This window comes from Pantherophis guttatus, chromosome 4 (genome assembly GCF_059756535.1).
Source record: "Pantherophis guttatus breed Tessera chromosome 4, ASM5975653v1, whole genome shotgun sequence".
Taxonomy (NCBI): domain Eukaryota; kingdom Metazoa; phylum Chordata; class Lepidosauria; order Squamata; family Colubridae; genus Pantherophis; species Pantherophis guttatus.
Window position 1 is genome coordinate 363,918 of NC_142066.1, and position 25,752 is coordinate 389,669.

The 25,752-nt window shown below is 62.2% G+C and overlaps 4 protein-coding genes across 15 annotated transcripts; 2 read left to right on the forward strand and 2 right to left on the reverse strand.

Annotated features, from left to right (window-relative positions):
- Positions 1–304: 304 nt before the first annotated feature.
- Positions 305–7,334, reverse strand: GP1BA (glycoprotein Ib platelet subunit alpha). Its single transcript, XM_060684708.2, has 2 exons — positions 7,146–7,334; positions 305–4,038 (listed from the first exon to the last, which is right to left on the reverse strand). The coding sequence occupies exon 2, from the start codon at positions 4,036–4,038 to the stop codon at positions 1,576–1,578; it is 2,463 nt and encodes an 820-aa protein (XP_060540691.2). The 5' UTR covers positions 7,146–7,334; the 3' UTR covers positions 305–1,575.
- Positions 7,335–8,278: 944 nt separating this feature from the next.
- Positions 8,279–12,402, forward strand: CHRNE (cholinergic receptor nicotinic epsilon subunit). Of its 9 annotated transcripts, XM_060684686.2 has the most exons (12): positions 8,279–8,370; positions 8,454–8,593; positions 8,708–8,747; positions 8,985–9,093; positions 9,169–9,324; positions 9,451–9,548; positions 9,684–9,884; positions 10,017–10,131; positions 10,214–10,328; positions 11,134–11,332; positions 11,793–11,923; positions 12,015–12,402. In XM_060684686.2, the coding sequence occupies exons 1-12, from the start codon at positions 8,304–8,306 to the stop codon at positions 12,159–12,161; spliced, it is 1,518 nt and encodes a 505-aa protein (XP_060540669.2). In that variant the 5' UTR covers positions 8,279–8,303; the 3' UTR covers positions 12,162–12,402. The 9 variants fall into 9 exon arrangements, with proteins under 9 accessions (XP_060540669.2, XP_087749858.1, XP_060540666.2 ...); XM_087893732.1 differs by having other exon boundaries at positions 9,451–9,884; XM_060684683.2 differs by having other exon boundaries at positions 8,985–9,548.
- Positions 12,403–13,245: 843 nt separating this feature from the next.
- SLC25A11 (solute carrier family 25 member 11) lies at positions 13,246–17,594 on the reverse strand. Its single transcript, XM_060684718.2, has 8 exons — positions 17,460–17,594; positions 17,210–17,362; positions 16,392–16,598; positions 16,199–16,289; positions 15,911–16,001; positions 15,570–15,669; positions 15,268–15,319; positions 13,246–13,655 (listed from the first exon to the last, which is right to left on the reverse strand). The coding sequence occupies exons 1-8, from the start codon at positions 17,549–17,551 to the stop codon at positions 13,500–13,502; spliced, it is 942 nt and encodes a 313-aa protein (XP_060540701.1). The 5' UTR covers positions 17,552–17,594; the 3' UTR covers positions 13,246–13,499.
- RNF167 (ring finger protein 167) lies at positions 17,446–25,307 on the forward strand. 4 transcript variants are annotated; one of them, XM_087893744.1, is made up of 10 exons: positions 17,446–17,578; positions 20,459–20,582; positions 20,949–21,029; positions 21,112–21,228; positions 21,411–21,498; positions 21,584–21,674; positions 22,185–22,290; positions 22,579–22,672; positions 23,970–24,050; positions 24,216–25,307. In XM_087893744.1, exons 2-10 carry the CDS (start codon positions 20,487–20,489, stop codon positions 24,569–24,571), a joined length of 1,110 nt encoding a protein of 369 aa, XP_087749870.1. In that variant the 5' UTR covers positions 17,446–17,578; positions 20,459–20,486; the 3' UTR covers positions 24,572–25,307. The 4 variants fall into 4 exon arrangements, with proteins under 4 accessions (XP_087749870.1, XP_060540700.1, XP_087749868.1 ...); XM_060684717.2 differs by lacking the exon at positions 17,446–17,578 and adding an exon at positions 17,757–17,869; XM_087893741.1 differs by lacking the exon at positions 17,446–17,578 and adding an exon at positions 18,082–18,162.
- The last annotated feature ends 445 nt before the right edge of the window (positions 25,308–25,752 follow it).

The following is a 25,752-nucleotide window of genomic DNA, read 5'->3' on the forward strand; positions in this document are numbered from 1 at the left end:
GAGGCTGCTGCACGGACCTTGAGAGGGAGAGAAAGAGACGGAGGGGGGGCTGGCTTTGCTGCCCTTGGGGGGGTCTGCTGACCCTGCGTGGACCAAGCAGGATGAATGCAGGATTGTGAGGGGGGGATGCAGATGGGGGGGGGGGCTGGCAGGAAGGGAGGCTCCTTTTAATCATCAAAATGCCAGCTCACCCAAGACTCGGTTTCCCTTCCGTGAAGGCCCTGGACTGAAACTGCTGGAAGGGAAGCCGCTGCCATTTCTCTGTGTTCCCACCCGGAGACCGAAGGAGGAAGAAGCAGATGGAGGCAGGCAAAGTGGTTTTATTCCAACTGGATGCCAAGGAAGAGAAACCTGCCCATGGCCTCATCCCCTCCCCACCCCCGGCCCTCCTGGCCGCACCCTGGCCCGGCTGTGCCCTTCAGCTGCCCAAAGGGGGCCTCCTGCTCCCCACCCCCACTGCAATGGGGAAGCACTCTGGGCCCGAGGCTGGGGTGGGGGGGGCTTCCACAGGCCCCTGGCTGCTCCAGCAGGCCCAGCCTGCTCCACGCAGTGGCTGCAGGGTGGAGGCGTCCACTGACTTCCTTTGGAAGGCTTCCATGCACCCCATGCCAGAATTCCCCCCCCCCCCCATAGGAGTCCCCTAAAGGCCTTGTCTGTTTTCCTCCTTGGAGGGACTTGGCTGGTTTCTTGGCTTTGTGGATGGCTAGCGCCCTCTGGTGGCAGCAAAGCTGATTACTGAATTTCTGAATGGTGGGGTTCACGCACATGTCTTTGGGGTCTCCTGCGTGGAGACGCTTTGGACCTTCTGCCTAGGCCTTTCAGTGCGAGGCGGCAGGGAGGGACCGGGTAGCGTGGGGAAAGGAGGTGTGGGTCTCAGCAAGGGCCTCCTCGGTGGATGAGTGTGCTGCCTCTTCCCCCTCCCACGGAAAGGGGTGGGGGTCTCGGCAAGGATGCCCCAAGGGCCAGCCATAGCAGGGCAGCTTCCCTTGAGGGCATGCTGAGACGATGGCAGGCAGTCCGTGTGGACCCCGGCCTACCTCAAAGACCAGGGAATGTTGCAAAACCCTCACACCCCTCCCTCTTTTCTCTGGGATGTAGGCCAGCCCTGCCTTAGCAGGCCCCTGGTCTTTGGTGGTTGGGGGCAGCGAAGGTTTTGCATGCATGTGAGCCATCAGCTGGGGGGGGGTCTGGGGAGGAGGGGCAGAGTCGCAGCTGGGGTAGAGAGTCCTTCCCCAATCACTGCATCCCACAACCACTGCAACTTTGTCAAGAGTTGGGGCAGGAATTGTTCAAAGGAACATGGCACAGAAATACAGTAGTAATAACAATGGGATGTGTGTGTGTGTGTCTGAGAACAGTTGCAAGATTTGTGGGGCCAGGACCGTCACTCGGGACACTTGACTGGATTCATCATTGGGAAGAGGAACTGGGCGCCTCCCACACATGCATGTCTAGCCCCCCCCCTCCTTCCCTGGTTGGACTGAATTCCCATGGATTGCAAGCAGCCTGGCCAAGCCCCTCCCCCCCCCTTTAAAGGGACATTGAGGGCTTCTGATCTTCCGGGTTGGTTGGCCCTTACAAAGAGGCCGCGGCGTATTTCACCCTCACGGCCCCCAGACTGTCCTTTCCTCTGTCCAAGCTGTAGGAGGACAGCCTGGCCTGCATCTGTGCCCATTTTCCGGCAGAGCCAGGCAGGCTAACCAGCAGCCAGGTGACGTGGCGGGAAGGGGCCACCTGGAACTTCTTGCAGACGCGATAGATCCGGGGCCCGGGTGTGGGACGTGGGGCTTCGGCAAACTTCAGCTGCCATCCTTTGGGGGAGGCTTTCTGCCATTGCTGGGGCCTGGCCAGGCAAGACCCCGGAGCCCCTCGCACAGCCGGGCGGTACCAGCCGAAATAGAGCCAGCCCAGCCAGCAGAGCAGGGCCAGAGTTAGCAGGGCCACCAACGCCAGGCATGCAAGGTAGAGCACCAGGCGCAGGAGGCAGCAGGAACCAGCCAGCCACTCTGTGCTGGACCCCTTACGAGCAGCCGCTCCGAGAACCCTGACGGGCGGGGCGGGGCAGAGACAGTGGGCAGAGGGCTTGGGGGGAGGTGGGGGAGAAAACTCGCGGGTGGAAAGGGGAGCAGAAATCCTGGGTGAGCTTTTGACATGGGTGGGGTTGGGGGTGGAGGGGCCCAGGGCTGCAGGGCTCGGAGGATGCCCGGCTGCGGTTGTCGTTGGCAGAGGGGCACTCGGGGGAAGTGGGGTGGTGAGCATCAAGGCAGTGGGGCTGAGAGCAAGTGGGGTGCGAGAGGTTGCCATCGCGGTAGGTACACGGGGGGTTGGGATGTGGGCAGTTGAGGGGCCTGGGGTCGTCATGGGGCCATTAGAAGTTGCAGTTGACCTCTCCGCAGTGGCACCACTGGTGGAAAGGCCAGTAACAAAGGCTGTGGTTGCCATTGGCAGAGGGGCACTCGGGGGAAGTGGGGTGGTGAGCATCAAGGCAGTGGGGCTGAGAGCAAGTGGGGTGCGAGAGGTTGCCATCGCGGTAGGTACACGGGGGGTTGGGATGTGGGCAGTTGAGGGGCCTGGGGTCGTCATGGGGCCATTAGAAGTTGCAGTTGACCTCCCCGCAGTGGCACCACTGGTGGAAAGGCCAGAAGTAACAAAGGCTGTGGTTGCCATTGGCAGAGGGGCACTCGGGGGAAGTAGGGTGTTGAGCATCAAGGCAGTGGGGCTGAGAGCAAGTGGGGTGCGAGAGGTTGCCATTGTGGTAGGTACATGGGGGGTTGGGATGTGGGCCGTTGAGGGGCCTGGGGTCGTCATGGGGCCATTAGAAGTTGCAGTTGGCCTCCCTGCAGTGGCACCCGCAGTAACAAAGGCTGCGGTTGTGGTGAGGATATTACGAACGGTGGTTGGACCAGGGCTGGTGGTTGTAGGGGAGTGTGTCATTGTAGAACGTAGCACTGAAGTGCTTGTGGTGGTTGTGAGAGCGGCACCAGTTGGGCTGATGGCTGTTCTTGAGCTGTGGGAGGAGCGCCTGGAGGCTGCAAGGAACGGTGGAGTCAGGGGGGCAGCGGCCGTCGAAGGAGAAGGGGTCGGAGAGGGAGTCCAGCTGTCGCCCGCAGGGCCTCCCTCTTCTCCCACCTCCTGGCCGATGTCTCCGAGTTTACTGCAGTCAGCTTCGAAACTCATGACGGCCTGGCCCTTCTCCTTGGGGGGCGCCTGGCAGAGGACTTTGTGGGGCTCATTCTCCGTGACCTCCTTGTCCAAGCCGTCCTCCTGCACGGTTATGCGAGTATACACAAATAACTCATTGTCATTGATCCAGTTGCGCAGGTAGTCCAGCCGGCAGTCACACAGCCAGGGGTTCTCCACCAGGTAGATGTAGCCATATTTGGTGCCCGAGAAGAAACCGTCCGGCACGCGCTCTAGCCGGTTCCTCTCCAGCCGCAGAATCCCCAGCTCGGGCAAGTCGGCCAGCAGCTCTGGGGGCAGCGCCTCCAGGCAGTTGTCTGACAGGTCCAGATCCTTCAACATCCGCAGGCCTTTGAAGGCTCCGCCAGGCAGGTTCTGCAGCCGGTTGCCCTGCAACTCCAGTTCCTGCAGCTGCCCCAGGTCACGGAAGCCCCCCTCGGGCAGCTGGGAGAGCTGGTTGTGCCCCAATGCCAAGCACTCCAGGCTGGGCAGCCCCAGGAAAGCAGGCAGGCTCTCCAGGCCATTATGGGACAGAAGCAGCTGGTTGAGTTTGGGCAGGGTACCGCTGGTCTCCAGGACTTTCAGGCTGTTGTTGGACAGGTCCAGGTCGCTCAGCTGTGGCAGGTGCTGGAAGGAGGCCAGGGCAACCTTGGCCAGCTGGTTGGAGGCGAGGAGCAGGATGCCCGTGTCACTGGGCAGCCCGCTGGGGATGCTGGTCAGCCCCTTGTCCACACAGCTCACCTCCAGCAGGTCCTTGATCTTGTTCATCTCGGAATTGCACTGCTCGGGGGGAGGCATGGCTGCCACTACAGCAACTGAGGCAGCCAGGAGGAGGGGGGCCAGCAGACCCTGCAGCATCTGTGGGAAGGAGGCCACACAGGGGGTCTAAGATAAACATTCAAGCCACGGCTGCTTGGACGCATTGGGAGATCGGCTGGGAATTGTTCTGACCGGCTGCAGTGGTTGACGTAGAAGCTTTCCCCTGCATCCCTCTGACCTCCGCTTGGAGAGACCCACAAGGAGAAGAGCCAGGCAGAATGACTCCCCACAGCTGGGACCCATGGCTGGGGAAGATCCTTTACAGTCGCAGTCCCCATTCTCCAGGCTGTGGACCAGTGTTAGGGAAGCTTTATCTACACACGTGTGGGATCTGGGCTATGCATGAAACCGTCCCCCACAGTCAACCTCTCCCTGGTACCAGAAAAGTTGGGGACCCCTGCAAGCCCTCAGGAAGGAGAGGGGCAACTCCCAGGGAGTTGCTGAGCCCTGGTGCTTCCTTCTGAGTCATCAGCCCCTCCCTCGATGCTCTTACAGTTGCTCTTACAGGCAAAGGGGGGGGGGGCTGCCCAGGAAGCCCACAACTCTCATCGTTATTCTGAACTGAAACTGTGTAGCAAGCAGCAGAAAAGCAGCCAGCATTTCCTGCCATGTGGGGGGGGGATCTCCACATTTGGGGCAGCCTTTCCCTTCCTCATCTCCCACAGAGGCCCCCTCTTTCTTGCTGACCCTCTGAGGGGGACCCGGCCTTCTGGCTACTCTCCATGCTGAACATCTCAACCACAAGTGATGGATTATGCAAGACACTATTGCCCACAGAGATGGACTTCCTTCAGAATCTACCTCCATCCTAACCATTCATCTTAATAAATGCTGCAGGGCAATATGGGTGCAACCAAAACAGATTCTGTTGGTTTCAGGCCAGGCCGAGGCCTCCGAGTTCAGCCGGGAATTAATGGACAACACTCAGACTTCGCAGACTTCAGCAACTTCGATTCCACACCTTCCAAATATGTCTTGTGGCTTTTAACGTAGGAAATGCACCAAAGCGACAGCTAAAAATAGGGCCGAGGCCACTGTGATATCAAAATGGTTGCTGAATAACCCTAATTAGGCCCATAATTATGAACACCTGCATTCAATATTCATTCACCGCCCTGAGTCCTTCGGGAGAAGGGCAGTATAGAAATAAATAAATAAATTTATTTATCTATCTATCTATCTATATCAAATGTTACAGATTACAGCATCTTTCAACCTCGGCAGTTTGTGGCTGGGTGGACTTCCAACTCCCAGAATGCCCCAGCCGGCACAGCTGAGAGTTGAAGCCCACCCAGCTTCAAGCTGCCCAGATTGAGAGTTGCTGATAGAGAATTATAACCGCCTGGTCGATTGTATACCTCCTTTTCTGCAAGTGATGTAGCACCAGGATGTGCAAAGTTTCCGAGGTGGAGAAAAACTCCGGTTTCTGTAGAGCGTTCGAACCCAGAGCCTGACGTCTTAACATCCCAGAGCCGTCGTGGCGCAGCGGTTAGAAGGCAGAATTGCACAGGCTAATTCTGCTAACTGCCGACTGCCAGCAGTTCAATTGTGACCGGCTCAAGATGGACTCGGCCTTCCATCCTTCTGAGGTTTGTAAAATGAGGAGCCAGATTGTTGTTGGGGACCATAGGCTGCCTATGTAAACCGCTTAGAGAGGGCAGTGAAGCGGTATATAAATCCGTGGCCTTCTGGCTGCTGCCATCTGAGGGCTCAAACAGGTTCGGGCTCAATGGAACCACCTTGCAAAAAGAGGCTGGGGTCTGGGCCACATAAAGTAGCTGAGACCTCCCATCATTACACGAGGATTGTAATTTAAATAAAGCAAATCTAGTGGTGGTGGGGGGGTTGTCCTCACCCTAAAAAAAATCTTAATAGATTAGTAACCTGGTTGAACAGGTTAGAGGTGGTTTAATATTTCAGAGGAATGGCTTTAAGTAAATACACCACTGGCAAAACAATACTGATGTTATCTTTCCTGGGTCAGCAAACTGGAATTTTGAACTATTTATCCCAAAGGTGCTTTTTCAAGAGGCAACTGGACTTTCTGGGTTTTCTTTTTTCTTTTCCTTTTGCTTCTCATCCAAGAAGCTTCTTCAACTCCGACTGGATTATTAGCTGATTAGCTCCTTTAGTTGGCAACAACATCCCGTCCCATCAACAATTCACAGGACTTTGCCAGCAAGGCAAATGGGACCCAGATGAGACCATGGTTTCCTGTGATGCGACTTCCCTTTTCACCTGCATTCCAACAACCGAAGCTGTGAAAAAGGTAGTGAAAAAATGGCTGCTACAAGGAAGCACTTTAAGTGCCAGAACCAACTTCAGCCCAGACCACATATGTGCCATGCTGGACCTCTGCTTGACCACTACCTACCTCTGGCTCCACACCCATTTGCACCACTCAGGTGACCCTGAAGACACAGATAAACCTCCAAGTGGCCTGGATGACTCTCTCAAAGGATGCAAATGACCAGCTGTCTTCCATTCCCCACCACTGGGTCAGAGCTGAAGAAGCTTCTTGGATGAGAAGTGAAACGTCGTCAAAGAAAACCCAGGAAGTCCAGTTGCCTCTTGAAAGAGCGCCTTTGGGACACCCAGGAGCTGGATGGCTGAGAGTCTCCGGAGACGTTTAAACTATTTACTTAAGCAAAATGCTTTTGGGCCAAGGGAAGATGGTGCCAAGGCCAGCGGGCAAGGGCTCCTCTGCCCGGAAGACGGAGGTGCCTGGCGGGAGGTCTGAGAAGCCAGAGGCTGCCCGGAGCCTCCCTGGTTTTAAGCAAGGGTAGCCGGAGCCCCGTCCTGCCCTTTGGTCTGGCAATCCCGCCACTGAAAGTTGGAGGAGAAAAAGGATTCGCCCTCCTGCCCGCCCTCCTGAGGGGAATCTCCAAGCAGCCGAAGGCCCTTCCTGCTCAGGTTCCAGCTCAGCACCAGGACCTGTCTAGTTGCACAAAGCTGCAAAGTTGCCACCTGGCCACAGTCCCCCACACCCCAGCCCAAAACTTTCCGGCCTGCTCTGCACCCGTCCTGAGGCCCCCACCGGGAGTCTTTTTCTGGGTTTGTGGTTCGACCCTCCTTCGGGCTTTCCACGGCTGATTTCTGCCTCCATGAACCTACCCCACTGCCTGCCGCTGTTCTAGGCAGCCTACCTCGCAGGGCAGGTGTTCTCCGCTTGCCCTCCTCCTTCTCCTTGTCCTTTCACACCGGATCCGACTTTCCCTCGATGGGCTGAGCTGCTGGCACTGAGGCTCCAAGTGGCAGTTCAGCTGTGCTGCGATGCTGGCGCTGCCTGCCTTTGAAGGGGCATCCAAGATGAGCAAAGGCCGGAGTGGGGCAAATCAGCTGGCAGAGGAGCTCAGAAAAAGGACGCTGGTGCCTCTCCCTGCTTAGTCACAGTGGTGGTGTGAGTGCCACGTCCTGCTCTCCCCACAGAAGACCGATAAGGCCAGCTGCTCTGGGGGAAGGATGGGGCTTTTTCAATCTGCCCAGATGCAGCCCTTCCAGTCCTTCCTTCCCTTGATCTCTGCCCCCCAGCACGGCCTGGGAATGTCAGTGGGCCTGGGGAGTTGGGGGATGGGAAGAAGTTGCTCCCCCTCTCTGGCAGAGGTGACCCGTCTCCTAGTTCCATCCTGGCCCCTGGACAGGTCTGGCTTCATCCGTATGCATAGCCAGTCACAGAGACAAGCCCCTCCCCCCGGCAGCTCAAAGCTCCCCCACCTCCCACTTCTGCCCCTTGGACCACAAACGGCTTCCAGGAGTGGGGCTGCCCCATCGGTGGAGAGGGCTGTCCAGTCCCTTCCTAAACCTCTATTGGCTATTGGCTATTTGCCTGAAATGGGATTGAGACTAGACAGACCTCCAAGGTGCCTTCCAACCCGGTTGTTATTCTAAGTGTTGTCGCTATGCGTTGTGGGAACGCAGAAGATCAGTTCTGTGCAGTGGGACGGATGTGTTTCCACTGGCCGTTTTCCCTACCTCCCCACACCTTGCTAGAACCGATGGACCATTGGGTGGCAGAGTCTTTGGCAAGTCGCGGGGCTGTGGCCAGCTGCCACCTCTCCGGGCCTGCTAGTGGGGCGCTCCCAGCAAAGGACCCCAAGGATTTCAGGCCAGCTCACTGGTGCCCTTCATCTCCAGCTGCTCTGCCACGGATGCCAACAGGCATGTGCCAACAGGTGCTCTGGAGCCAGGCAAGCAAATGCCTCTGATGCTTGGGGGGGGGGAGGATATCCGGTGCCCCCTCCTCCCAGCCAGGAGCAGACTCAAAATAACTCTTCCCCCTCCACAAAGCGTCTCTCAGACTGGCCATGCAGGTGGTGGGCACCCTGGCCTGGGGCTTCTGTCTGGGGCTCCTGCTCGGCTGTGCGGCCCTTGGTAAGGAGCAGGCAAGGCTTGGCTGTGGGGTGGGGGTAGGGTTGCTCCCTGGAGTCTCATCCTGCCCCCCCTTCGCCCCCCAGGTTCCCCAGAGAGCAACAAGGAGCGCAATCTCTACAACCGCCTTTTTGACAACTATGACAAGTCCCAGTGGCCGGTCCAGAGAGCGGACGAAGTGCTCCAGGTCTTCTTGAAGCTGACCCTCACCAACCTCATCTCACTGGTAGGGGGGCCCTTTCCCCACCCCTGGAGGGAAGGGGAGATCCGGGGGCTTTGAGGGAGTTGAGAAGCAGTGAAAGGCGTGTTCCTTCCTCCCTCCCTCCCTCCCTCCCTCCAGAATGCCAAAGAGGAGACGCTGACCACCAATGTCTGGATTGCTCAGGCAAGGACCACCCTGGGGGACTGCCCCATCCTGGACCCCCACTGGCCGCCCACTGCTTGGGGCTCCCTTGGGGGGGCTTCATCTCCCACCCAGGCAGCCCTGGCAATTGACCTTCCAGGTCTCTGGGGCAGCAGCAGAGGCTCGGCTTGAGCCCCACCCCACTTGGCAGGGGGCTCCGGAGGGGTTCTGCCCTGCCGAGAGGGGGTCACCTCCACCTCTTTCCCTTCCTGGCCTCAGCAATGGGTGGACTATCGACTGAACTTCACCAAGGAGGAATATGACAAAGAGCTGCGGGTCCCGGCTGACCACGTGTGGCTGCCAGACATCGTCCTGGAGAACAAGTGCGTGGGAGGGCCACGGGAGCTGCCGAAGGGAGGTGCCTTCCTCCTCCTAACCTTAACCCTTCCCCCCACCAGCATTGATGGCAACTTTGAGGTGGCCTATTCCGCCAACGTCCTGATCTCCCCCGGGGGGGAAATGTACTGGCAGCCTCCTGCCATCTTCCGCAGCTCCTGCCCCATCGAGGTCACCTTCTTCCCTTTCGACTGGCAGAACTGCTCCCTCATCTTCCGGTGGGTCGGGGCCCCCGTGACTCTGGGCAGGGGGGCATCTGCGACTCCTTGCTGTGCCTTGGGGATTGCTCAAGGAGAGTGGGAGGCCCGGCCTTCCCCCGGCCTCCTGCTCTTCTGCTCCTCCAGGTCCAAAACCCACAATGCCCGGGAGGTCGAGCTGCAGTACGGCCTCAACGACACCACCTTCATGCCAGTGGAGGAGGTCATCATTGAAGACTTCACAGGTAGTGGGGGAGGGGGCCGCCAAGCCAGGAAGCAGGGACTGAGGCCCCGGTGTGGGTTGGCCCTTGGCTCCCCTGGCCTTGGGGGACCCTGGGGAGCTGCCAGCTGCAATGTCTGGGGGGGGCCCTCTATTTCAGAGAATGGGGAGTGGGCCTTAATATATCGGCCAGCCCGCCGGGTCTTGGCCCCCATCGCCGGGCTGGAGGCACCGGGCTTCTCCGAGATCCACTACTTCCTCATCATCCAGCGCAAGCCGCTCTTCTACATCATCAACATCATCGTGCCCTGCGTGCTCATCTCCTCCCTGGTGGTCCTGGTCTACTTCCTGCCCGCCCAGGGTGAGCTGCCGGGGGGCGGGGGGGTGTCACACAGACTGGAAAGGAGGCTGCTGGGTTGGGGGGGAGAGGGAAGGGCATCGGGAGGCCCTGGGCAGCCTCGTTGCTCTCACCCACGAGATTCCTGCCTGGCAGCCGGTGGCCAGAAGTGCACGGTCAGCATCTCGGTCCTGCTGGCCCAGACGGTCTTCCTCTTCCTGATTGCCCAGAAGGTGCCCGCAACGTCACTCAGCGTCCCCCTTATTGGCAAGTGAGTGGCTGTCAGCCTGCGTGGTGGGGTGTCCCCAGGAAGCGGCCCGGCCCACCTGCTGCTTTTCTCCTCCCGCCGTCAGGTACCTGCTCTTTGTGATGACGGTGGCCACCCTGATCGTCACGAACTGCGTCGTGGTGCTGAACATCTCCCTGCGCAGCCCCAGCACCCACCTCCTGTCCCCCAGGCTCAAGCGCGTGAGGAGGGGAGGCAGGGAGGGGGGGCTGCTGCTTGGGGGGCAGAAAGTGATGCCAGGGGGCTTTGGCTGAAGCCAAGCAGAGACGGGCACCCTCTCTCAAGTGCCGAGGGATGCTGAAGAAACCCTGCAGGTGGTCTCGTGGCGGATGGCTGAAGACTTCCGAGTGGAACCTGGAGGCCCTTGAGAGGCCCAGACCGGCTGATGGCCTTGCCCAGGCTCAGGATGCAAAGCAAGCCTTCAGGGTCAATCAGGGCTGGTGGACTTCAATTCCCATGATTCCTCAGCTACCTTTGGGGGGGGGTTCTGGAAGTTGACTTCTTAAAGCGGCCAACGTTGGCCGCCTCTCAGCCAGCTTAGAAAATCAGGGGCTGAAGAAGGGGGGAACACTGCCAGCACCTCCAGACCCTCCACCCCACATCACAGGGTTCCTCCCAGAGGGCAGGAAGGAAGAAGCCCCAAGGCAAGGCAAGGCAAGGCAAAGAGGGGAGCGAGGAAAGTCATTTGACCCATTCAGCCACTTCGTTTTGCCCTGTCAGTACAACAGGCAGCCCCTCTCTCCCATTTCCCCATCTGCCAGGACCCCCCTGGTCCTCCAGACAATTCACTGCCGATGCAGCTTCTTTCGGCCTCCTGACCTCTCCTGCAAATATTTTGGGCCTCAGCCCAGCAGCTTCTGCACATTAAGACACGAATTTTAACGTCAGTGGCAGCTTCAGTTCCACCTGCCTCTCCCTTGGCTTCACCCACAGAGGGGAGAGGGGTCTGGGTACACCTGACTGCCCCTTCCTGTTCTCCCCCCTCAGCTCTTCCTCAAGATCCTCCCGCACTACCTGGGCTCCACCATTGGCCCTGCAGACGACGAGTTCCAGGGCGCCCCCTGCCCTCGGCGCTCCCTCTCCCTCTTGGTCAAGGCTGAGGAGTACATCCTGAAGAAGGCCCGGAGCGAGGTCCTCTTTGAGCACCAGGGCCAGCGCCACGGGCTGCAGAGGGTGCCCAATTACGGTGCGGGACATGGGCAGTGGGCAAGGGGCAGGGGGGCTCTTCCGGATGTCTTGCTTCCCGCTTGCCTGGCTGCCAGCCGACTCGGCAAGGACCACACGCCCTTGCCCTGCGAAGGCAGCCAGTCTCCCCATTCCTGAGGACACCCGATGCCCGTCAAGCCCTTGAAATCGTACACTTGACGGGGGGTGGGGGCAGCGGGCAAGGCTCGGTTTAGGCCAGAGGTCTTGACTTTGCCTGAAGCTGCCAACCTTTTGGATATGAATGCTACCTTGGCTCCTCACTCACGGCCTCTGCCAGGTCCCTGCCTAACAGGTGGTGAGCAGAAATGCCCCCTTGGAAGGAGCGTCAGGGCAGTGCTGGCATTCATCGCCCAACACGGTCCAGAAAAATGACCGGAGAGCTTCGGTGCACATGCAAGAGATGAAGGCTTTGCACTACCTTCATTCTCTCCCCCCCCCAGATGGGCTGGACGTGCAGATGACCACCATGCTGTACAAGAACCTCTCCAGCCTGGCTCCAGAGATCAAGGAGTGTGTGGACGCCTGCAACTTCATCAGCAAGAGCACAAAGGAGCAGAACAGCGACGGGGCGGTGAGTCAGTGGGACCAACTCAAGAAAAGCTGCCTCCCCACTCTGCTCCCCCGCCCCACCCCGCTGACCTTTGCCCCTCCCTCCCTCCCAGGAGATGGAGAACTGGATGCTGATCGGACAGATGATTGACAAGCTCTGCTTCTGGCTGGCCATCCTGCTCTTTACCATCGGCACCCTGGCTATCTTCTTCATGGGACACCTTAACACGGTGCCCGAGGACCCCTTCCCCAGCCAGTAGGGCGAGGGGCTCCTCTGCAGCCTCCGGCCAGCCGCGAACGGCCTCACCACCTCTCTCGTTTGGTATGGGGGACTGTGCCGTTCTCAGCCCCAGATGCATCTGGGGGTCAGCAGCCGCCCCTTCTGCTCAGCGATGAAGGGCTTTGTGCAGCCCCAAAGCTTGCACGTGTGTGTGTGTGTGTGTGGACACCAGCCGGCTTCATTTGAATAAAAGCTTTGAGCCCTTCTTTCTCTCCCCCCCACCCCAGGCCCAGAATTTCCTCTTTCTTTTTTTCCCTCCCCCCCTCCCCGGGGCAGCCAAGGACAGGCTCTCCGGCTGGGTCCGGCCAAAGGACTTTGGGGTGGCTCCTCACTTCCACCTCGGGGTCCCTCGCATCTGGTCGCTCAGCCCACAGCCACGGGGCCAGAGGCTGCTCAGAAGCGCCTGCCTCCATCACAGGCCCCCTTTGTGGCTGGCAAGCCTGGAGGCTCACTTGCTGCGCTGCAGTTGGACAACAGGTTTGCCCCTGTGGAGCCCCCCCCTCCGCCCCCCCCAGCTGCCTCGCCTGGCAGGGCAGCAGCAGACCAGACGGAGGTCACGGAGAGCGCCTGGTGCCCCGCAGGGGAAGGGCTGGTCCACCATGCATTTCCAAGCTGCCTGCAGTCGAGGCGGAAGAGCCCCAGGTGAGAGCCTGTCCTTCGTGCCTGGCATGTGCGGATGGCAGCCGGGGGGGGGAGCACCCCAGCACCACGTGGGCCGTCACAAGGCAGCCCTATCCAGCGCGCCTTCTGTCAGAGCAGGGCAAGGGGACAAGGCCGGCTCTGTGCGGCTGCTCTGCCCTGCTGCCTTCTGGAACAAGGCCTGGACGGCTTCCCAGCTGCGCTCGGTTGTGCCTCCCTGATCACGTGCAGAGGGGATAGGGGATCTCCCCAGGCGGGACCCTGCCCCAGTGGGAGGCTGCATTGCCTGCCTTGGGAATTCAGGGACCCCACTAGGACAGGGCTGAAGGCCTCCCTGAGAGGACGACACTCGGTGGGAGCCCCTAAGCGCCCTCCGCCTTCTGCCCCTCCTCCGGCCCCACACAACACACGGAAGGGCTCAGGGGGGCAGTCAATTCGGAGCATGATTGCGTTTACTCAGTACAAAGCGAAGAGAGGCGGCTGCTTTCTCTGCAGCCCTCCTACAGCGGGCCCGGGGCCCATGTGCATCCCCTTCCTCAATAAATAGCGTCCACCCGCCATCCTGGGAGGAGTCAGCCGGTGCTCGGGATTGGTGGGAGAAGAGAAGGGGGGCCCTGCCTTGCATCTGCCCTCGCCCCGGGGGGGGGAGGGGAATGCTGGCCTCGGGGAGCTGGGCCCCTCAGGTCCCGAGGAAGAACTTCCCGTAGAACTTGTTCAGCTGCTCCAGAAAGATGAAGGTCAGGACGGTGTGGGGGCCGAGGCGGGCATAATAGGGCGTGAAGCCCTTCCAGAGGCTGAAGAAGCCTTCGTAGCGGACAACCTTTGCCAGCACGTCCTGGAAGCGGGAGGGGGGGGAGAGAGAAGCCCCCCCCAAGGTCATGAGCAAAACGAGGAAGCAGCTTGGAATCCCCCTCCCCAACACGGGACAGCGACTGCCCCACCCAGCACCGGGAGTCTTTGGCATAGGCAACCCCTCCTCCGGCTGAGCCTGGGAGGGAAAGTGGACAGGGCACAGCAGCCAGGCAGGATCACCCACAGTGGGCGGGCACAGCTGGCCTGGAGCCCCACCGCCAACACCCACAGTGTCCCCCCTGGACTTTGCTTCTCCCCAAGGTCTGCTAAAGTCCAGCAACTCCCCCATCCTGCCATGGCCGGCTTGCACAACCAGACCCCTCCCCCACAAGGTAGCAACCCTGCAGGGCAAGTACAGATACACACACACACACAGCGTCACCCCCCCAAGCAGCCCCCCCCCCCCCGGTCTTGGCTGGACCAACACCCCCCCCCCCCCCCAAAGCTTATCTCGATGTTAGCTAAATTCAGGCTCTGCAGGTTTTTTCCTGCTGCCTCCGCTGCAGACCGGCCTGGGAAGGGCCTGGCAGAATCACGGAAGCCAACCCCAGTGGCCCTGGGGCCAAAGGCAGACAGCCCTGACTGGCCGGGGAATGTCCCCAAAAGATCAGGGCTCTGGCCTGAATCGGAGGGGGGGAGCACAGGGGTTGGTCCTCCACTTAATTCCTCCATATTTTCATTCACGGCAAGGTGAAGTTTATGAAATTTGCAAATGGCTGAGGTAGTTAGTATCCTACAGAAAAAAGAAGTTAAAGGCTAACACCATTTAACACAAGTACTTTTTTTTGGGTCAAAAAAAGGGGGAACTCAAACACCAAGGTATGGGGGGGGTGGCCTTGGTGGCAGGACCGCCAAAATAATCTCAAACAGCCCAGCAGTTTTAGGCCGTTTAGCAGTTTTAGGCAGAAGCCGAATTTCCCAATGATAAACTCTTCCGGTGGGCTTGGAACAGAGAGAGCTCTGCAGGGCTGGAAGGGGCCTTGGAGGTCTTCTATGGCAGGAGACCCTGTGCCATTCCCGACATTTTTGGGCTTGATGGACATACATGATCATAGAAATAAGTGAGCAGAATAACGGAATTTGGCCGGCCTCCACCAGGAGTACCCCAGAGAGCGAGGAGGGGGCTTGGGGGAACCAGGGCTTTTCAGAGGTGGGTAAGCGCCATCAGAGCTGGAGAGCCTTTCCCAAGACCAGAACTATCCAAAACGGCTGGCAAGCAGTGGCCGAGATCAGCTCTCCCTAACCTGGCCCAAAGGGGCTACTAAAGTACCACTAAGGTACCACTAAAGAGGCCCTGCAGAGATCCTGCCGAGGAGGGTTGGGGGGCTTCTGCTGGCATCATCCCTGGGGCAGGAGGACCTGGCTGCACCTTCCGTCGGAGCTTGTTCCCCCTCTCCCCCGCCAAAGGATCCAAACTTTTGAGGGGTGTGGGGGGGGGATGGAGAAAGTTCCTCATCTGCCCCCTCCCTCCCTCCCTCCCTCCCTCCCTCCCTCCCTCCCTCCCTCTCACGCAGCCGAAGGGCAGGGCTGCAGCCACTTCTATCCCAGACACAAATCGGCTCTGGGGCCACATGGGTCGGGCTGACCACACTCACCAGTCCGTTCCGGTACTCGGGCTTCCCGTCGATCATCCGCATGTTCTGGATCCTGCAGAAAGGCAGAAGGGGTGGCGGTGGGGCTCAGGCGGAGAGGCGGCCAGCTGCAGAGCCCGTGCCACCATGGCCAAGGCAGAGCCAGCCCTGCCCCAGTCAGGAAAGACGATTGGGGATTTCTGAGAGGCGCCTAGTGCAGCGTTTCTCAACTTTAAGAAGCAGGTGCTGCTCTAGCAGATTCCCCCAGGGGCCGTCTCCCTCTCCCCAAGACACCCCACCCGGGCAAGAGGCCCCAGGAGCCCGACCTGGTCTTGGCGATGTCCACGGGCATGGAGGCTGCTGTTGTCACCAACCCGCTAATCATGCTGGCACAGAAATGGCACAAGATGTTGTCTTGGAAGTACCCTGGAGGTGAGGCAAAGGGAGGGGGGGCTGTTGCTGCTGCTCCCACCCCAGGCAACGCTGACTGCCCAGGCCGGGCCTCTGCCCAGGAGCTCTGCGTGGGAGATGAGCTGCTCAGCCCCAGCAGGCAGGTGGGCAGAGACGAATCCCCTTCTATTGCTTGGGGAAGTCAGCCCGGGCACACAGAACCCACCCCCCTAAAGGCTTCTCAGACCTCGGCCACCTGGAAGGGCAGCCCACCTACCCGAGTCCATGAGGAATTGCTTCGACTGGGAGTAGGATGCCAGCTGGGCTGCGTTGACAACCACTGCCCGGGCCATGGTGGGCACGCATCCCTAGGGCAGAGGAGGAAGGGGGCAGGGAAGGCAGGGCTGGGCCCCCAGTTGCCTGCCTGCCTGTGTGCCTTCCTGGGGGGGGGAGGGCCGGGCAGGTGCTTCTGCCGCAGGGGGCAGCGAGGGGAAGAAGCGGGCAGGGCCCCCAAGAGGCCATCGGGGCTCCCTCCTATTCCCCAGGCGGCCCCAGCCCCGCCTACCCTCCAGAGCGTGGGGATGCCTTCCTCGCGGGTGATCCGCAGCAGCGCGTTGAAGACGTTGGTGTAGCCGCGGCGCTGCTCGGGAGGCAGCCTGCGAGAGAAGGAGGGAGGCAGGGAGAGGAGCCGCTGCTGCCCCCGGCCGGGGACGCCCCCCGCCCGCCCGCCCGCCGGCAAGCCCGGCCCCCGGACGAACCTGCCGTCGGCGGTCATGCGGATGAGGGCCACCTCGGCGGGGGTGCCCACGAAGGCCCCGGTGGCGCCGGCCGTCATGCCGATGAGCGCCTTGAGGAGGAAGCCGGGCGGCGTCCCGTCGGCGCCCGTCAGCCGCTCGAAGAGGACCGTGTAGATGCCCAGCCGGGTGGTCGTGTAGGTGGCCTGGCGGAGCAGCCCGGCCGAGAGCCTGCGGGGGGAGGAGCCCGGCCGTGAGACCCCGCCCCCCTCCTCCCTCCCCTCCCCCTGTGGCCCCTCGTCCCTCCCCTCCCCCCGGGGCCCCTCCTCCCTCCCCTCCCCCCGGGGCCCCCCTCCCCCCTCCCTCCCCTCCCCCTGTGGCCCCTCCTCCCTCCCCTCCCCCCGGGGCCCCCTCCCTCCCCTCCCCCCGGGGCCCCTCCTCCCTCCCCTCCCCCCGGGACCCCCCTCCCCCCTCCCTCCCCTCCCCCCGGGACCCCCCTCCCCCCTCCCTCCCCTCCCCCCGGGGCCCCTCCTCCCTCCCCTCCCCCCGTGGCCCCTCCTCCCTCCCCTCCCCCCGTGGCCCCTCCTCCCTCCCCTCCCCCCGTGGCCCCCCTCCCCCCTCCCTCCCCTCTCCCCGGGACCCCCTCCCTCCCCTCCCCCCGGGACCCCCCTCCCCCCTCCCCCCGGGGCCCCCTCCCTCCCCTCCCCCCGCGGCCCCTCCTCCCTCCCCTCCCCCCGTGGCCCCCCTCCCCCCTCCCTCCCCTCCCCCCGGGACCCCCTCCCTCCCCTCCCCCCGGGGCCCCCTCCCTCCCCTCCCCCCGGGGCCCCTGGCCCCCTACCCACCCGGTGTAGATGCCGCGCAGCCCCTCCTGGCGCAGGATGCTGCCCACCGCGTGCAGGCTGGTCTTGTACTCGCGCGTCTTGGCGCCCTCGCCGCTCAGCTGCATCCGGTTCTTCACCAGGTCCAGCGGCTGCACGAACACCGTGGCCGCCATCCTGCGTTTGGGGGGGGGAGGGAGGGAGGGAGGGAGGGTCGGTCGCACCGGGCGGGGCTCTTCCCGGGAGCGCCGCCCCGCCCACCCCGGGGGCTCACCCGGCCAGGCCGCCGAAGAGGAACTTGACGGACTTGGGCGAGGTCTTGGGCTTCCCCGGACCCGCCGCCGCCGCCGCCGCCGCCGCCGCCATACCGGCTCCGCTGGCGCCGGGATCAAGGTGACTCGGGCCGGCGTGCGCGCGCAGCGGAGGGGTCGTGGGGGGTGAACCGGGGGAGCCCGGAGGATTGTGGGCGTCGTAGTCCGGAGTGCCGCGGCGCAGTCACGTGGGGGAAAGGAGTCGAGTGCGGAAGAACGGGGCGGGACTACAACGCCCGGCATCCCCCGCGCCCGGGCGGAGAGGCGGAGACTGCCCGGGGAGGAGCGTCGCGTCCCGCCTCTCGCGAGAGCGTCGCGTCTTCCCGGAGCGCGCAGGGCTTGTAAACAGAGCGGCGGGCGCCCCTCCTGGAAGGTGAGGGGGGGGCGGCCGGGGGGCGCTGCGGTGGCTCCTCCGGGGGGGGCGAGGACGGGGGTCTCGGGGCCTTCCCGGCAACCTCCCCCCCCCCGAGCCCCCTGCGCCGTCCTGTGTGGGCGGGGCTGCCTCGGGAGGGGGGGCGCCTGGGGGGGTTCCGGGGCGGGGGGCGGCGGAGTCTGGAAAGGGGAGGCGGCGGGAGGAGCGGGGCTTTCCCTGGAGCGGCTCCCGGGGTGCGGGCCGGCTGGGAAGCGCAGGAGCCGGGATGTCCCCAGCCTAGATGCAAGGGGGGGGTCAGTTCAAGCCAAGCAAAAGAGGGGAAGCGCCGAGAGCGGAGACCCTTCGGCTGGCTGGGAAAAGCTGAAGGCGACGAAATGGGGGGTGGAGGAGAGGGAAGGGGGGTCGGGGGGGGGAATCCGGCTGACTCAGCAGAAAGGCCCCTGGAGCCCTGATGGACCAGTCCTTTCAAGGGATTTGCTGGGAAATCCGGAGGGGATCCTGGGAAGGAAAGTTGGTCAGAGGATCTCGGAGGGGGGGCGGGGCACCACCTGGGCAAGCAAAGCCCCGAGGGAAGGGGAAGATGGGCCTGCTTTAGAGCCCCCCCCCCGAAGGACAATGAGCTAACCTATCCAGGGAGGCCAGAGAAGGGTTGGGGAAGGGGATTATGCAAGGGTGAGCAATTCTCAGCTGCTCTCCCGATGGGGTGGGGTGGGGCAGGGCCTGGTTGAGAGCAACCTCCTGCAGGCAGGCCCACCAACCTGGCTCAGCCTTGGGAGCCTTTGGGGCTGAGCTGAGCAGGGGGGTTCTCCCTGGGGGGAAGTGGGGTGGGTGGGTGGGGGCTGTATTTGGAGCAGGCTGCCACTGTGGAAGTGGGGCCCTAGGGTGGGAACAGGGATGGGGGGAGGCCACCGGCAGAAGGCAAAGGATGGGCTCTTGGGCTGCTGGCATCAGATGCCCACCGGTTCTCTCCCTCTGCGGTGACTGCCCTTTGCTCTGCCAGCAGACACCATCTCTGAGCATCCCCTGAAGGGGAGCCTGGCACCTCAGCACACCGGTCGGTGCCTTCTGTCTGGAGGGAAGTGGTGACATGTGGGTTGTCCTCCTTTAGCAACCATGATTGGAACTCCGTTGTTAAGCGAAGGAGTTGTTAAGGGGTAACTGCAGCGGTGCTTATGATCAGCTTTCCTTTGTTTTACAGACATATGATGGGCGTAAATACAAAGAGTTGTTGCAGAGTGACTTTTTCGTTGCTGTCATAACTGCAAATGTTCATTGTGTGAGGCAGTCGTTAAATGAGGGCTGCTTCTATAAGCCCTCCAAGGGCCTGAGAGAAGTCTGGCTTGGACTGCATGGTGGAGGAAACCTCCCTGTGATGGGCCTGTATACCCTGCTCGGCTCCTCAGGGTCCAGAATGGGTGCCCCGACTCAGCGAGGGTTGGCGCTTCTTCGTCCCACAAGATGCTTAGCCGTGTTGCGGCTCCTTTGGGTCTGTGTGTGAATCCAGCCGGTTGTGGCTTAATAAACTCTACTGAAGCAGACTCTGGTTTAGCGTGAGGAGTGGAAGGCCTCCTTTGGCCTTGCTGCCCTGCAAAGCCCCTGGCAGCCAGCCTGCCAGCTGTTCTTGGCACCTTCTCTGGTGCCCAGGGTTCTGCTGCCCGGCCCACCAGGTGCCCCACAAAGGAGCTGGTCAGAAGGGAAGAAGAGGGGTTCCTGCCCTGAGTTCTAGAAGGGGCAACCCTGATCCTGACTCTTGGGGGGGGGGACACACAGCCTAGTGGAAAGAGGGGAGCAATTCTGGGGGGGGCACCAAATAGGACCCTTTGGGCCTTTTGTTTGGGGGTGTTTTGGCCCTCTCCGAAGGGGCCGGAGCAGCTTGGCCAGGCAGGCCCTGCTTCAGGGTTGACCCTTTCTCTGAGCCCATGGGAAGGCGACCAACCTTAAAATGGTGGGCAAGGATAGGGGAAACCTGTTGGATCCCAAGGAAGCTCAGCTAAATGAGGGGCCTTCAGAATGGGTGGGGGGGAGGGGAGCAGCTTTGCTGTGCAGGAAAGGTGCTGGGGAGGGTCCAGGAGGAGGGGGCTGCTGACCCCCCACCCATGAGTGGAGGAAGCCAATTGCCCCTTATCTGCATCTGCAGCCCCCACCCCCCAGGAGCAACCAAGGGGGACTCCAAAGGCTGCATGAGCTGATGGGTGGTCAGATTTATGGCAGTCGCTCCCCCCCTCACCCACTCCCTCCATCAACCGGGTTGGCGCTTGGAGATCTTTTTGCCCGTCAGCAGTTCTTTGCCAGGTTGTCTGGAGGTTCTGTGTGCCCCCGGCATGCCAGAGCTGAATGCCAGTCTCTGTCGTGTGCGTGGGCAGCAGGAGGCAGAGAGTCAGGCAGGGGGGCTGATGGGCTGATGATCTTCGTGAGTTCATTCGGAGGAGGAGGTGGGGCGCAGGCAATAGCTGCCTAGCAGGAAAAGCAGTGCTGCTAGTCCCTGGTGGGGCTCAGGGCCCGGCTGGTCTGGCGGGCACCTCCCTGCCTGAGTGAGCTTGGGGCAAGAAGCAGCCCCTTTGCCTGACGGGCTCTGCCACATTCTCCTAGGAGCTCCGACTGCCCCCCACGCTTCAGGATGCAGCCCAGGCACCTCCTGCCAGCTGCGGCGGCCCTCGTCCTGCCAGTCTGCCTGTTGTGGGAGCTGCCGGCCGCAAAGGGCTACATCCACGCGGTGAGCTCCCCCCACTCAGCACAGCCTGGGGTCTCTGGTGGGTCTCATTTCCCTGCCCTTTCCTGAAGTGCTGGCTCCCGCCACTAGAGGGCGCTTGGACCATGGCAAGGCCCTTGCAGTGCTCCACTGGTAAGATGGCCTCCTGGTGGCGTTTCAGCCTCCTGGTGCTGCTTCCCTACCACGAAGGGGCTGGTTGGTGCCCAAACAGCTGGGCTGGAGAGGAGAGGAATGGCAGGGTGGGGAGTGTCTAAAGATCGGCTCCCTGGGGCTGCTAAGGGGGTGGAAGGGGCCCACAGCTGCAGCCAGCACACCTAAGGAGTGACTGGACTCTGCCTCTGCCCCCTTCACTCCCTCCTCCCTCCTCAGGTATCGGACCACAATACCAGCATGGAGTTCTCTGACCTGCCAGCCGTTTTTGGCTTCCCGCTGCCCCGGGAAGGACTCGTGGTGGGTATCTGGGCAGGTGGAGACCCATCCCTCCCTCTATGCGCCCCCTCCCTCCTCCCTGAGCTGCCTGCCTCCCCTGCAGGGTCTTCTAGTGGAAGCCAGGCCGGCCAACGCCTGCCTGCCCCTCCAGGCGCCTCCGTCCAACAGCAGTGTCTTCATCGCCCTCGTCCGGCGGTTCAACTGCAGCTTTGACATTAAGGTGGGGATGGGGGTGGGGAGGGGCAAACCCCTTCGCTGGGATTTCCATGCTGCACAGGACAAGCCAAAGCCCTGGGCCCGCGAGACGGGTTGCCCCCACCCCGTGTGTGGACAGAGCCAGGGCAGCTTCTGGAGAAGAGGCACTGGGGGAGCCGCCTCAGCCCCTTCCGTGTCTCCTGGCAGGTCTACCATGCTCAGCAGGCCGGCTTCCTGGGCGTCATTGTGCACAACGTTGGCTCGGATGACCTGCTGAACATGGTCTGGGAGGACGGTGAGTGGAGGCGGGTGGCTTTGCTCTGGGCCTTGGGGGTCCCCCCGGCTCCTTCCCCCCCTGACTGCCCCTCTTCCTTCTCCAGACCAGCTGCGCAGGCACATCACCGTCCCCTCTGTCTTCACGGGTGAAACAGCAGCCACCTACCTGCGGAGCCTCTTCACCTACGAGAGAGGGTAGGCCCTCTGGCACGGCGCGAGGCAGGGGAGGACGGGGGCTCCCCGCAGGGGAGGACGGGGGCTCCCCGCAACTGGCCTGGCTCTGGCATCCCAGCCCGTATTTGAGAGGGCTCACCGCGGGGCTCCGACATTGGAATGACGGGCAAAGAACGAGGGCACCGAGACTGGATGTAGTCATGGCGGCTGCAAGGCGAAATTTAGAAAGTTGCACAGGGATGTGTGGTTTGGGGCTTCTGGCTTGGGGGGTGAAAGGGAGCCGGTTAAGATCCTGCTGAAGTTCCTGCAGAGGCATCCTCGGCAGCCTCTGCTGAGCCTTCAGACTGTGGGACTCTAAGGGGGAAGCTGCCCCCAACCCCTTTCTGGCCATGGGGGGGGCTGTGTGATGCAGCTGGGACCATTTTTCTCAGGCTGGGTCTGCTTGGGAATCTTTCCAGAAGGGAGGGGGGGAGGGATCTCTGCCCTCTGGTCCCCCAGGGGCCTAACGCTTCTGCCTCCCTTCCTCCGCAGGGGCCACGTCGTCCTGATCCCTGAGTACATTTTCCCGCTGGGCTACTACCTCATTCCCTTCACAGGCGTGGTGGGCGTGGTGATTGCCGTGATGTGCACCATCCTGGTGAGGGGCCGCTGGGGTCCGGCACAGGGGAGGCCGAGGGGGGAGCTTCTGGCTCTTGATTCTGCACAATTCACCGGAGCCCCCTGCAGCATCTCCTTCCCCACAGTCCAGAATGCAGAATGTGCAGCCAAACAACTCGCCAGGGCCAGGTTGTATAGCGAGACAACCAGGGTGGTGATCCTGTCAGGCTTCAGTTCTGATCTGCTCTCCAGAATCTGTGTGTGCATTCCATCCCCCCCCCAACTGCAATAAGATTTGAATCTGGGCAAACCCCCCCCTGTGTGGCAGATTGTTCGGTGTATCCAACATCGGAAGAGGCTGCGGAAGGACCGTCTGTCCAAGGAGCAGCTGAAAAAGATCCCCCTGCACAAGTACAAGAAAGGTCAGGGGGGGGGGTCCTGGGGGGGAGGGAAAGAGGGGCCTGCCTCCCTCCACTCACCTTGCATACCCAAAATAGCGGGGGGGGAGGGCTGAAGGGGAAGTCAGATGACCCAGCCAGAGGGGGCCCCACCTGGCTCCCCTCCAGCCCTGCACTGCAGTTCCCCCCCCCCCGCATTTTCTTCCCTTTTCATGCTTGGGGGAGGGGCTGCCATGTCCCAGGCTTCTGCCCTGGAGGCCGGTGCAGAGAGAGGCGGGTCCCATCCTGGGTTGGGGGAGGAGGGGGGTCTGAATGCCGAGGATCGCATTCAGCCGACCACTTCTGTGAGCCGCCCCTTATCTTGGGCCCGCAAGACCTTGATCTGGGGGGGGGGCTTTGAGCAAGCCTCGGCGTGCCTGGAGGGGCTCCTTGGCCCTTCCCAGCAGCCAGGGCTCCACGGAGCCTCCAGGAAGGCGCAGTCGGCACCCCATTCCCCGGGACCCCCTCCACATGGAGAACCCCCCCCCCCGCTTCCCTGCTCCGCTTAATTTGGAGCGCTAATAAAGCCTGTTCTAGCCGCGGAAAAACCCTGCGTGGATCCAAGCCAGCGGAATCCGCGGGGCCACGTGCTCCGAGGTTTAGGGAGGCTCGCTCGGAGACAACCGGACCGGCCTCCCGACGGGGAGCCTCGCGGGCAGGGGCCGCTGGGGCGCCGCCTTGGCCGAGGGCGCGGGAGGGGGTCTCCGGTGCTGCTGCTGCTCCATGCCAGACCCTTCCGCCCCCCTTCCCCTCCCGAACGCCGCCGGCCCGGCCAGGCGAGGCAGCGGGAGGGCTGCGCCCCTCTGCCCTCCGCGGGATGAACGGGGGCCGGGAGGGGCTTTTCCGGGCGGGGCCGGCGGCGTCGGGCGGCAGGAAGGAAGCGGCGGCCGCCCAGCGCAGCGCAGCTCTTGCCTTATAAGGCCGGGCGCGCGGCTCTTTGGAGCTCCGCCGAGGCGCCCGCCGACCACTTCCCTTCGCGGCCGCTGCGAGCCGCCCAGCTCGGCTTCCTGTTTTCGTGGCCCGCAAATTCGCGCGAAGATCGCGGGGCTCCCCTTCCTCCCCTTGCCCGGCCTCCTCTGGGCGCAGAGCCTCCCGGGGTCCCTCGGGGGCCGCCCCCAGACTCCCGGGTGCCCTTCCCTGGCCCCAAGAGGGTTGCCGGCCAACCTGCGCCAGTCTCTGGCCGCCCAGTGGCGCCCGTGAGCACTCTGGGCACAGGCGTTTGCAATGGGGAAGAGCCCCTAAATGGCTGGGGGGGCTGATGCCCCCCATCTTTTCCTCCCAGGGGACGAGTATGACGTCTGCGCCATCTGCCTGGAAGAGTACGAAGATGGGGACAGGCTGCGAATCCTGCCGTGCTCCCACGGTGAGCCAAGGGCTGGCCGGTGGTCTGCCCAAGGGGGTGGCTCTGCGGCCAGCCTGGCCAGAGGTGGCCAGCATCCGCTTTCCACAGGCTGGCTGAGGGCCGAAGGTTGGTGGGGCGGCACAGTGGAGGACGGGGGTGAGCCTGGAACCCTTTGATCCTCTCTAGCCTACCACTGCAAGTGTGTGGATCCGTGGCTGACCCAAACCAAGAAGACCTGCCCGGTTTGCAAGCAGCGGGTCATCCGGTCCCCGGAGGACTCGGACTCTGAAGGGGAAGAGGGCAGCGATCCGGCCGTGCCTGCCCAGAGTGAGGTGGGGCCGTTGGACTTGGGGCACGAGGAGGAAGAGGACGATGATTCTGAGCGCACCCCCTTGTTGCGCCCCTCACCCAGCACAGCCGTGGCTCCCCCCTGCTTTGGCAGCATGGCCCGGTCAGTGCCCTCCAGCCCCCAGGGGCTCCTGGCTGAGGGTGGGGAGGAGGCGCCCCCCAGTCCTCCCCCACAGAACCAGCTGCTGGTCTAGGCCACTGCCCCAGCCCCAGCCCTTTCTCACCCTGCCTCCTGGGGGCAGGCAAGCCCCCTCCTCTCAGTGCAGGTGGGAAAGGCACTCCGGCTGGCTTCCAGGATTTGTCACTTTGCAGTGCAAGGTCCTAGTTCTTGCACACCCACCCACCCCCTTTGTGTGGTGTAGAAGACGGAGGTCTTCACAAGAGAAGCAGCAGTGGGCGGCTGAGCCTGGCAGGACATGTGGCAAGCACCCTGGGCGCCAGATCGCCCCTCTTTGGGCTGCTCCCAGCCCTCTGCCAGCCAGCGTTCTTGCGGGGGGGGGGGGCAGACACAATCCAGGCCTCCTGCACTTCTGGGTACACTGCCAAGCAGGAGGGCCTGGAGCAGCTTCCTAAGAGCCTGGGGGAGAGGGCCTTGATCCCTACCCCTTTTGCTGTGCAGGCCTAGCTTCCTCGGCTGGACCACTTATGTGCCAACCGACCCCCTTTTCCCACAGAGAGCAGCCCTTCAGAAAAGGGGGGGTGAGAAACCCCCCCCCACCAAAATTTTCCCACCATGCTGCTGCCACCCTGGCTGCTGCCAAACCCCGGGGGTGGGGTGGGGATTTTTTACTTTTAGCAACTTCCAACTGATTGGGCAGGTTCTGCCAATGGGCAGCAGTGGGAGGGGGGCCACAGCCTGTGCAAGGGCAAAGGGAAGATGGAAGGAGCAGGCAGCCCTCCAGTCAATCAATAAAAATACAATTTACCGTCTGTTGCGTCCCTTTTTCTTTAGCAAATGAAACTGGTGTGAGCAAATTTGGAGAGAGGAGACAAAGCCCTCCCTCCAAGTGTGTGTGTGGAGGGGGGGGGAAAGGGAGAAGGGTGCTAGTGAACAGGCAAGGGAGGGGGGGCTATGGCCACACACCTGGCTTGGCTGCGTATTTGGGAGCAGTGTGGCTGCAGGAGGGCTCAATCCCGGCCTGCCAGGTCAGCCGCACAAGAGGGCCGGGAATGCCATCCAAGCAGCTCCCAGTGCCAGGGAGCAAAACACCTCTGGCTCCTGGCTAGGGCCGGCTCTCCTCATCCATCCGGCTTCTTTGAACTGACCACAGAGAGTGACCTGTTCTGCAGCCAGAGCTGGAGGGCAGCTCCCTCATTGTCTGCACAAACAAGCAGGCTTCTGTCCCAGCCCCGATGGCTTCACCATTGTTTTCCA

Excerpts from the sequence above, each read along its gene's own strand:
- GP1BA (XM_060684708.2), bottom strand. The coding sequence starts at position 4,038 with ATGCTGCAGGGTCTGCTGGCCCCCCTCCTCCTGGCTGCCTCAGTTGCT.
- CHRNE (XM_087893727.1), top strand. The coding sequence starts at position 8,304 with ATGCAGGTGGTGGGCACCCTGGCCTGGGGCTTCTGTCTGGGGCTCCTG. Across the intron at positions 8,371-8,453 it reads GCTCGGCTGTGCGGCCCTTG|GTTCCCCAGAGAGCAACAAG; the intron begins GTAAGGAGCAGG and ends TTCGCCCCCCAG. Across the intron at positions 9,885-10,016 it reads CTACTTCCTGCCCGCCCAGG|CCGGTGGCCAGAAGTGCACG; the intron begins GTGAGCTGCCGG and ends CCTGCCTGGCAG.
- SLC25A11 (XM_060684718.2), bottom strand. The coding sequence starts at position 17,551 with ATGGCGGCGGCGGCGGCGGCGGCGGCGGCGGGTCCGGGGAAGCCCAAG. Across the intron at positions 17,363-17,459 it reads CTCTTCGGCGGCCTGGCCGG|GATGGCGGCCACGGTGTTCG; the intron begins GTGAGCCCCCGG and ends CCCCAAACGCAG. Across the intron at positions 13,656-15,267 it reads CCGAGTACCGGAACGGACTG|GACGTGCTGGCAAAGGTTGT; the intron begins GTGAGTGTGGTC and ends TCCCGCTTCCAG.
- RNF167 (XM_087893744.1), top strand. The coding sequence starts at position 20,487 with ATGCAGCCCAGGCACCTCCTGCCAGCTGCGGCGGCCCTCGTCCTGCCA. Across the intron at positions 20,583-20,948 it reads CAAAGGGCTACATCCACGCG|GTATCGGACCACAATACCAG; the intron begins GTGAGCTCCCCC and ends CTCCCTCCTCAG. Across the intron at positions 22,291-22,578 it reads CCGTGATGTGCACCATCCTG|ATTGTTCGGTGTATCCAACA; the intron begins GTGAGGGGCCGC and ends CCTGTGTGGCAG.